General features: G+C 43.5%; 1 protein-coding gene across 3 annotated transcripts in view; it reads left to right on the top strand.

Moving 5' to 3' along the window:
- Positions 1-6: 6 nt before the first annotated feature.
- The window catches only part of E2F6 (E2F transcription factor 6), an 11,325-nt gene continuing 510 nt past the window's right edge, over positions 7-10,821 (top strand). Inside the window, exons 1-8 of one of the 3 annotated variants that reach the window (XM_025201847.1) lie at positions 7-211; positions 354-408; positions 3,457-3,667; positions 4,703-4,861; positions 5,015-5,129; positions 5,921-6,068; positions 8,046-8,172; positions 8,632-10,821. The exon at positions 8,632-10,821 is cut by the window's right edge and continues 510 nt beyond it. In XM_025201847.1, coding sequence (XP_025057632.1) covers positions 3,519-3,667; positions 4,703-4,861; positions 5,015-5,129; positions 5,921-6,068; positions 8,046-8,172; positions 8,632-10,381 — 2,448 coding nt within the window. In that variant the 5' untranslated portion in view covers positions 7-211; positions 354-408; positions 3,457-3,518 and the 3' untranslated portion in view covers positions 10,382-10,821. Of the gene's footprint in view, positions 212-353; positions 409-3,456; positions 3,674-4,702; positions 4,862-5,014; positions 5,130-5,920; positions 6,069-8,045; positions 8,173-8,631 lie in introns of those variants that run through there. The other 2 variants (XM_006021784.3, XM_025201848.1) reach the window with 2 other exon arrangements.

Genomic DNA, 10,821 nt, shown 5'->3' with positions numbered 1-10,821 from the left:
GGGCCGCCTCCGCCCCATCCCGCCCCGCCCCGCCCCTCAGGCCGCTCCCGCCGGGCCCCGGCCCCGGGCAGGTGGGGCGAGCGGGCGGGGGCAGCGGGAGCAAGGAGCGCGGTCACGCTCACGAAAGCTGGAGGCCGCAGCTCCGCCGCTTGTTGAAGCCCCAACTTCGTAGGGGTCGGCTGTTCCTAGCCGCACAGGCCTCGCGGTGCAGGTGTGGTGGGTCTGAACGTGTGCTGAGAGCGACCAGCGCCTTGCCTCGCGCGATGACATTGATGTTGCGCCGGCGACTGGTCTTATTTTCCCTTGCTTGAATGGCCTTTTTGTGTTAAATTGTCAATCCTTTTTCTTTCCAGCCACAAAAGATCAGGCTTAATGTGGAAGATGATGTACAAGTTGTGACTGTAAGAAGTAAGTCCCCAATCTCTAAATCTAAAGGTTTTCCTTTCTTCTGTATGAATAAATGAATATTTCATATATTTATAAAGCACCATATGTGAAAGTTCTTTTATTTATTTGTAATCTGGTCAAAACAAAGAGAGATGCACAGCGAATTAAGGAACAAACATAATTATTAACATGGTCCACTGTCAGTTTTTTTCCCCTCTTTCCATTCTACTTGTAGTAATGGGGGTGCGGGCATGTGCATGGTTAATTGGCCATAGAGCAGAGTTTTAGAAGATATGTAGAGTCCTTCTGGGATGGGCCAAGGACACAGTGTTACAGGCCATAGCAGAAGAAGGAACAGAAGACATTGGTAGTAACAGTTAAATACGACATAATCTCAAACCATCTTGTGGGTAACGATATAAAATGCCAATTGAAAGATTAACTAGGAAGCTTAATTTGATCTAGTGATTCTATGTCCACCCCTTTGATGCTACTTACACTACCTATTTTATTTGTGAAGAAGTAATAGAGAGTAAGTGTTTTGTCAATCCTCAACTAATTCATTTGACATTTTAAGATAAAGTCAAATAAATGTACAGATACCCAAGAGCAGATTCAGGTAGTTTAATAATGTAATTTTTTCATGTGAACGACACTTTTTCTGATTACCCTGAAGTCAATGGGCTGCAAAGAATAAACCAAGGAATTATTTAGTTTATAGTTTTTAGTGGAATTTCAGGTGTTCTTTGGCTGTATGCTGTAGCCTTAGATTGTTACGCAGATGAATGGATGAGGTAGTTCTTGATTCCATATAACATTAGAATCTTGCAATAAGATCTTTGCAGGAAAAATTATGGGCTCATAAAAACTTGTTTGAACTCGGTGTGCATCTGCCTACGTGGATTCAAGTATTAAGGGTAGGTATTTAGTTTGCTAATGGAAAAGGTGTGGTAAATATTCTGCTGCATTACACTTCATAGGTCAGTATGCATCTTATAATGCAAATTTCTAAAGCATGCAATATTTGAACTATGTGATGTCTAATATTTCACATCCAAATAATACCCACTTCAGTAAAATTGCGAGGATTAGGACAGGAATTACTGATCAGAGCCTAAGAGTACGGAGCAATCTTTCATTGTGCTTCAGTCTTCAGAATTTTAGAGGGGGGAGGTGTGGTGTCCTCGAATACTGCATCTTTAGTATCTAAGATACTTTAACCTTAAAATCAAGTGATGTTTGAGCAAATGCATGTATCAGTTTAAGACTGACTTAGCTATTTCTGAGCAAGATTTCTACAAACATTAAATTTACTCAGTTGTTAAGATGATTTCTGGTTCTTGGCTAAGCAGTGTCTCTTAAGTCAGAACTCGTAACTGCACATGAATTTAGTCTCTCCTTTTCCCTCCCCACCTCCCTGCCCTCAGCAAAAATAAATAAATTGAATGGACAATACAGTGCAAGGGAACTTCTTCCAAAGGGGGCGACTTACTTCCACCAGTTTCTCCTGCCTTTTCTTATTGCACATAAGCAGAATTGGCTGGTAAGTGAAATAGGAAAAAATAATTAAAGAAAAACCACTGAAATGGGTAGCGTAGTTTCTGATCATAGCAAGTCACTACCTGTGGGTTGCTTGAGAGAGAGAGAGTTCTTAAAGACTAGTACATAAATTGAAAATTATAGCAATAGCTGTTCAACCATTGTTCCCTTATATTTGTCCTCATGTGTGTGAATAATGAAAAGAAAATTCCACGAGTAACAAATTAGTTCTCTTTACCTTGTACAGGCTGTTAAGTGAATTATTAAAGGTGGTTAATGACAAAGTATGTTCAATATGCTTCAAAAAGCTATGCATAATTTGCCAGATTACAAAGAAGTTTCTTTCCATGGATTGGTCAGTCTTTGTCTTATTTCATTAACTAACCCTCAGCTCTCTATTTTTTCTAGTTTCAGCTTATGGAAAAACTGAAGCAAGCTAAAAATCAATAAGCAAGGAACTGGTTGAAATTAATTGTATTTCGTACTACTGAAAAGTGTGAAATACGGGAATAACTGATATACAGCAAAGTAGAATGTACTGTATTGTAGTTAGTAAGCTTGGGGAACCAGATGACTGTTCTAGGTAGTTAGCACTGGACACTGTATTTAATCTCTAGTTTACTGCCTTGTAATGGAAACAAATCTCTGGCCTACCAGTGAAATTTTACTTATCTGAGTTTCATTTGTACCTAACTTACAGGAGCATAGGGCCAAAAAGGGTTTTCTGGAATCCCCTACATTCACAAGCAGATAACAACACGTAGAGTTCCCAAAATTGGCCTTTTAAATTCTTATATGCAGCTAAAAGTCACAGTATCTAAAACACTAAGAACACCCTCTAACATGTCATTGGCACAAAGAGGGGAGAAGGGGGCACCTGCTGTTGTAGTGACAAGAAATATTTTCATGTAACAGTTTATATTCTTGTTGGCAGTCTAAGGTAAAGATCTTCAAGGCATGGAGGTACATTCTGTTCTTCCAGACATGACTTCTGCAATTAAAGGCACATCTATTGGATATCCTTTTTTTGCTACTTGTTCTTTATTGTGTTGTGGTTCAGTAGTGCTCAACCTTTTGGCCAAATGGGCCAAATGAGTGGCACGGGGCTGGTCTGAGGACTGGATTGGGCCTTGGTGCCCATCGCTGCCTGGTCCCTGCCCTGTGCACCATGTTTGGGCCCTGTGCTGGCTCCTGTGCACTGGGATTGGGACCTGGGACCCAGTACCATCCTCGTCTGGCCCTGCGTGCTGGAATCAGGCACCCTGTTGAGCATGCAGGGCCCAGGGCTCCCACATATGCACTGCTCCCCCGCTGCCAAATTTCCAGACCCATGGGGAGCCCTATGGGCCAGATGACATGACATCGCGGACCAGATGAGACCCATGCACTTAGGTTTGATCACCCCTGCAGTAGATAATTACAGTACTTAACCTACCACTTCTCATGAATATATTTTTCAAAAAGTATAGAAATGTCTCAAAAAGACCTGAACTGGCTTATACTAAATTATTTTGTGTCATTCCTTTACAGAAACTCTGAAAGTCACAAAGCCTCGTTTTGATGCGTCCCTAGTTTACTTGACCCGAAAATTCATGGATCTTGTAAAAACTGCTCCAGATGGCATACTTGATTTGAATGAGGTAGCAACAACCTTAGGAGTGCGAAAAAGAAGAGTATATGACATCACCAATGTATTGGATGGAATTCACCTTATACGGAAAAGATCTAAGAACCTTATCCAGTGGGTGTGAGTTGGCACTGAAACTTATAATTTCTGCAAAAAACAAGTATAGACACTGTATAATGTTTGACTAGTAATAATGAATATCCTCTTTAATTTTGCTAGAGTTTTGCATTACTTTTTCCGAATAAACGTACAGCATTCTTATCTGAATCTAACATGACCCTGAATTTTATACAGCGCCCCCCCCCACCCCCACCCCCCCCGGGTAATTAATTCTATGTATGGAAAATTTAGAAAATTATTATAATTTTCCATATATAGAATATAATTGTTGGAGGGTCACCTTAAATTTGCTGTCAGCCCCCCCTCCTCTCCCCTGCTGCTATAGCATGGAAAGTGGTGGCAGGGAGTTAGGCAGTGGAGATCAAGTGTTCTGACCCCTGCTTCTTCACCAATTGTAGCTCCTGTTTCCCTCTTCTCCCTGCCCCCTTGTGCCGCCAACCTTCCCCCATCCTTGTATTGCCTGAACCCTCTGTCACTTGCACCCCATCAGCACCTGGCCTCTGCTCCCCTGTTGCTTATTGTCAGTCATGGCCCTGAACCCATTGTAGCATAGAGCATGGGCTTGTGCCATCCCTGGTTGAAGGAGTGTCAGTTGGGGGGCAGGGAGGGAGCCAGAAGTGAGGGGGGGCAGGCAACGGCTATAGCTCCAACTTTTGACCCTGATCCTGAGTGGGGGGCCAGAGTTGGAACCACTGTAGGCACCTGCCCCCACCTCCACATCTTGCCTTTTACTCGACTCCAAGGCCAGAGTTTGGGGGGGGTTTTCCCCATGTTGCATGGGGAGGGGAAAACCTTGGATTTGAGTAAATATGGTAGTATATGCTTACATGAAAGTTCAACATAGTATACCAGGAAACAAAGCAATTGTGAAACATCATTTAGCTGACATGAAAGTGCCAAGATAGAGGTTCCTAGTAAAAACTTATTGTTTAAATTCATTTATTTCTTAGTTAGAAAATTTAACGTATACAAATAAAATTGAAACAAAAACTTTAAACAGTGTTCTTGATAATTCTCATATTCTTTTAGAGGATCTGACCTTGATCATGTTGCTGGAAAGGCACCAGAGCAACAAAAACTCAGAGATGAACTTTCTGATTTATCAGCCATGGAAGAAGCTCTTGATGAATTAATTAAGGACTGCGCTCACCAGTTGTTTGAATTAACGGATGATAAAGAAAATGCAAAATATCCTTTTGGCATTTGCACTCTTTGCTAGGTATAACTGAATGTGAATGTAAGAGCACCATAGAGGGTTTTCTGCTTCAACACATGTTAACAGGGTACCTCCTCTTTTTGATAACTTAAAAAGACTATACAAAATCCTTGACTAAAGTATACACTAGCTTATGTTACATATCAAGACATCCATAGTGTTCAGGCCTTTCAAGAACAGATTGTTATTGCAATCAAAGCTCCAGAAGAAACTAAACTGGAAGTGCCAGCTCCTAAAGAGGTACGTTTCTACCTGTTCCTTTAAGACAACAGAAGCTTTAGAACAAGACATTGCAAAAGAATAATCCATTTACACACAGAAAATAATTTTGCTATCACCACGTGTTTATTAAATACAACATGCTGTAAAATTAATGTCAGTTTTTCCTAAAGATATTCTATTCTGTTAATTAATTTGGCCATTGGGGGAAAAAATACAAAACATGCTTCTTTGTGATGTCTGCACCTAAATCAAGTTTAATTGAGGAGTATATCTGGGGTGACTTAAGCTTTCAAGAACTAAACAGAGAGAAGACTTACTGTTGATACTATCATGGTGGGAGTTAATATCTCCAACTTGCTGAATTTGACATGCACTGTTGTGCTAATAGTAACATTTGTGACAACCCACTGGTTTTCTGACTATAGGATTATTATATTGACCCTATACTCCTCACTTGTGCTATCTCTGTTCCAAACAGTGTGATAGCCTTTCTATAAAGGCTTGCAAAATGTCCAACCAAAGGGTCATTAGGTAGATACTCATCAAAATGAAACTCCTTACTGCTTAAGAGTGCACACACTCACGCGCGCACACAAAAATAATTGATTAGATAATCATTCACTTATAGGGTCACCTAGGTAGTTGTTATTAAGAACTGAATGATTGTTAAAATGGCCTGATCTGGTAAAGTCAACCCTGTAACCTTATAAGTGTCCTTTCTGCAGTTTTACAAGTATGTGGAAGTAAACTGGGGTTGGCTTCATCTAAATACTTTTTATTTTATATGTATATTAATATTTGTCTTGCAGAATTGCATAGAAGTACGCATAAAAAGCACAAAGGGGCCTATTGATGTATATTTGTGTGAGGTGGAACAAGAAAACCCAGGTGTCAAAACTTTTGAAGATATGGGTACTCTGACATCTGAAACTAAATCAGCAGTACCTCTTGATGAAGGTAATAAGAGATCTAAAATTTACTAAAATGAGACTTGCATATACTATGAAATTTAAAAAAAAACATATTATGGTCTTCTGACAACTCAAATATGAAGGTGTCTGAAACTTCTGTATTTTTTTTTACTTAAACTTTTAATCTGGGTCAGGATATGAAACAGTTTAAATTAAGATTTGGTCTTTGCTTCATATATATTATTCCTCTTTCTTTAATACTAGTTTTTACTATAAACTGGCTCTCCAGTGAAACTCCAGTGCACAGATTGTCAATGTTTTGCAAGTAAAGAGACAGACCTAAGCAAGACCTGCTCTATTTTCCCCTTAAAAGGATGATAACCAGTCTTGTGTTGCAGGTGACTGCTGTCTGGGGAAAAAAAAATTCTGTAATAACATGTGCTAGGACAAGATGAATTGGGGTATGAGCTTAAGAAAAATTCCCTGTCAAGTAAAATGGGACACATCCCTTGTCAAGTCAGCTGCTCTAAAGTTACTGCCCGTAGATATGCTTTGCCATTGCAGCATGTGGAGATTTAAATTACTGTAGCCTAGGCATCAATGAAATGGGGTAAGCTACCGCAATGTAGCTTGTGTGCACGTGGACAATTACTGCATAGCATTTAGCGTGTGATTTAAATCCTTTCTCCTTTCAGCCATGGAAGGTTGCTAACATGTCCACACTTAGAGGGCATTACTACACTGCTTCCACAGCACTCTTAAGGAGTGCTCTTGAGCATAGCTGCTGCCCTGAGAAATGTGGTGAAGTTTCTGTGGGAGCATCTACTGTAGTTCAAGAGCAGTTTGGAAGTAGAGGGGGGAGCCCTGCAATAGTTTTGCCATATCTCCAGATCTAGTGCCCGTGTAGTGGGTGGGCCATGCTCAAGAGTGTGTCCCTCCCCAATAGCACTATGGAAGTAGTATAAATATAGCATTTGTTTTCAGCACTTCTGCTTGCAAAAGCATTTGTCTTTTTGCTAGCTGTAGTATTAGCTATTTTTTTATATTTGTTTACATTTGTGGATTAGCAGTGTTATGGCCACAGATTCGGATTTTCTGTTTCCTGCAGAAAAGTGCAGATTTTCCCCTTTAAAAAAGGAAAATGCAGGTTTTCCCTTTTTGAAGTGCGAGACCATAGGTTTCCCCTATAACAAACAGCTCTCTGCAGGCTGGCAGAGTTCCAGCCTGCAACAAGCTGCTTGAAAAAAAGGGCACAAAACCCTAAGCCCTGTCTGGGGGCGGTGGGTCCTGAGAATTTGAGACCAGCCAGGGCTGGCTCAGACTTGCTTTGCCTCCTTCAGCCTTTGGGGTAAGTAGGAACTGAGGGGCTGAGGCCTGGGGGTGGGAAGCAGCTGGGAGACCCCTCCAGCAGGGCTAGGGGAGGCAGGGGTCTGCAGGGTGAGAATGAGGGACACCAGCAGAGATGGGGGAACCCTTGGGTCAGACTGCCAGAGCTTGGGGAGTGGGGGCCTGCGGGGAGAGTTGGCAGGGCAGGGGGTGTGGTTGATACCACCAGGGCTGGTGGGGCAGTGGGGGCCTTCAGGGAGACCTGGCAGGGCTTGTGGAGGGCAGGGGTGTGTGGGTGGGCAGCTTGGGCCATTTGGGGGGGGCAGAGAGTGGGGCAGGCATGGAGTGTGGCAGTAGTGGCAGCACTGTGAGACCCAATTGCCCAGCTCAAGGCTCCCAAGCTGGGTGATCGATACAGACAGGCTTAATTTTCGGAGCCCAGAGCTTAATCTCGGGCTCGTTGCAGGCTCCATTCTGCTCTTGCTGCACCCAGCTGTCCCAGCCTAGCCAGGCTGATGGGAATGGTGCACAGACACTGTGCTGGAAGGCAGGTGTGGGAGGGTTGGGGGGAACAGGGACAGGAGCCTGTGGGGGTTTTTTGTTTGTTTATTTTTTCTCCTCCAAGGACCGGGGGAGAAGCGCGTGATGGGAGGTTTCTGCTTTTACTTTTTTTTTTTTTTTCTTTTTCTCCCCCAAGAGCCGAGGGAGAAAGCCAGCAGCGCCTGGGAGGCTGCTGTTACCGACTCCCAATTAGAGCAGGGGGCAGTGGAACAGACACCCAGGGAAGCTGTGAACTCTCCAACACTGGAGGTGTTCAAGAAGAGGTTGGTCAGCCACCGGTCGGGGATGTGCTCCTGCTGAGATTCTCACCCCTGGAGGGTCCTGGCTACAGGGTCGGACGATGCTGCATTGGGGTCAGGAATGAATTTTCCCCTGGTCAGATTGGTGCAGACTGGGGGCATTTTGCTTTCCTCTGCATTGGGGGTATGGCCTGTGCCTGGGCAGTGCCAGCTGGCACCTGGCAGTCCCCTGCCCCCGTGTTCCAAGGCTCCGGTGGGGCTTGCTGCACTTTGCTGTAGGGTGGGAAGGCTTCCCACCTTTTCTGCTTGGAACTGGAAAGTCCTGTTTTCCCCCCAACCCCAACAAAATCATGCAGCTTCCTTGCTTTTTTTCATGGAAAATGCTTGATTTCACGTTTTCCATGAAAAAAATGCAATTGTGAATTGAGTTCGGTCCCTATGTACAGGGACTCGTGTTTTGATGCATCTCAAATTTTACTTCAGCCTCCGGACATCGCATTCAAGTCTAGAAAAGATGCCAAGGAGGGCAAGAGTCACCCCTAAAGAACGTGTCGCTCAGTTTGGCAAGGATAAATTTCACACTGACGGTTCTGTGCTATTCTGCACTGCATGCAGCAAGGCTGTAGATCACATTCGAAAGCAGACGATTGTAGAACACATCGAAAGCGCTAAGCATAAACAGAATGAAAAGAGACAAAGAGAAGATGCTGAAACTGCAGGGCCATCAGCAGCATTAAAGAAACAAGGCACTGTGACTATGCCATTCCAGAGTTCTACAGTTGCCAAAGACTGCTGTGACACTGTCACTTTAGATTTTTTTCGAATGTGTTTAAAAGCAGACTTTCCTCTGCATAAAATGGATTTACCTGTTGTCAGGGACTTTTTGAGCAAGCACATTAAGGGAGGCAGTGCTATTCCCAAATCCGACCAGTTTTATTCTCACCTACCAGCTCTTTTTGAAGAGGAAAAACAACGCCTTCTTAATGACTTTGAGGGAAACTTCATTGCCGTGATCGCCGACGAAACAGCCGACTTCCAAAACAGACCAGTTTTCAACATTTTATTTCAGGTGCTCAAGGTACGTCCTCCTAAACATGCTGACATTCCTGCACCACAGCTAGTAAAGACAGTGTGCCTGGGGAAAGTTAATCATGCTACCATTTCACAAGCCTTGATTTCTTGTATGGTGGAATTCAGCATCCCACTTGAGCGAATATTAACATTTGTAACAGACAGCACAAGCTACATGGTGAAGGCTTGGAACGATGTACTTCGCAATCTGTGGTTAAACTGTGTACACATTTGTTGCTATGCACATATAGTAGCTCTGGCAGGAAATACTTGGCGAGATGCCTTCAAGCAAGTGGATCACTTTGTTGCTTTGATGAAGTCACTTTTAGTGAATGCTCCAGCTTGTCGTGCACGGTTCTTGAGATACCTGAATGAACAGAGTGTTGATTCACCAACACTTCCACCCAAGCCAGTTGTGACCAGGTGGAATACATGGTTCAATTGTGTAAAGTACCATGCGCAACACTATCAGCTCTACCATGGGTTCGTGGAGTATGAACGAACAGAACAAGGGGATACAACTGTTCTGCGAGAACTAGCCAGCCTGTTAGCGGTAGAAGACTTGCACGCTGATCTGAAGTATATTGCAGAAAACTGTGGACGCCTAGTGACAGCACTGAACATTTTAGAGTCCCAAAAACGTCAAATACACAAGGTGTACAACACTGTCCTGGATTTAATTTCATGGCTAGAGCATCTTGCATCATCAACTGATAATGCAAAAGGGTCCATGGCGGCTCAAAGCACTGCTGATAAACTAAGACAGTACAACGTAAAAAGTAAACAGCCAGCAATTGATTTTCTCCGTGCTGTTCGTGCACTGGATCCTAAACAAATTGGCGCTGTTTATACAGATTATGAAACTGTGAAACCAGAATTAAAGCTATCCAGTGAATGCAATATGGAATGGCCAGTGTATTTAGGTCTTGTCAAAGATGGGTTCATAGATGTTGAGGATCCCATTCAGTTCTGGATGGCTGTTGAAGATCATGTTCCCAAGCTGGCAAAATACGCAGTGGTTCTCCTCCAACTGACTGTAAATTCAGTTGGTGTGGAAAAAAGTTTCAGCAAACTTGGGATTCTTTTCAGTGCTCAGCACCAGTCTCTGACAGAGGAAAATGTGGCTGGAATGCTGCAACTCTATTTTAACAACCCAGACTAACTCGGAGCGATTAAGTTTTCTGTGCATTTTTAAAAACACAGCAGCTAGAACATGGGTCAGAGCCCTGGACTAGCCTGAGGACTTTCTGTTTATTTAAGAGGGAGAATACCTTACAGGTATTAGTTCTGTACTTGAAAGGCCCAGCCAGCAAGTTTCTTCTGCAGAGTCTTTGATTCTGCTCCAGGGTGCAGTGACTGGCAGAGATCAGCAGCCATCAGGTAGGAGCAAAGACCAACGTACCCCAGCAGCTCACCGAGGGGCAGGGACTGCCCCCCAGGAGCAGCTTGAATCACAGCAAGGGCTGGTGCACACCAGCAATTCGTTGAGGAGCAAGGACCCCCCAGAAGCACCTTGCATCCCAGTGAATTTCTGGAGCTCACTGAGGAGCTGCCCCCCAGAGCAGCTTAAAGGGCTCGCTGGTGGCCCCTCTATCCAGCTAG

The sequence above is a fragment of the Alligator sinensis genome, unplaced genomic scaffold, assembly GCF_000455745.1.
Source record: "Alligator sinensis unplaced genomic scaffold, ASM45574v1 scaffold678_1, whole genome shotgun sequence".
Classification (NCBI taxonomy): domain Eukaryota; kingdom Metazoa; phylum Chordata; order Crocodylia; family Alligatoridae; genus Alligator; species Alligator sinensis.
The sequence above is the reverse complement of the archived record's forward strand: the minus strand, read 5'-3'. Positions and strand labels throughout refer to the sequence as shown.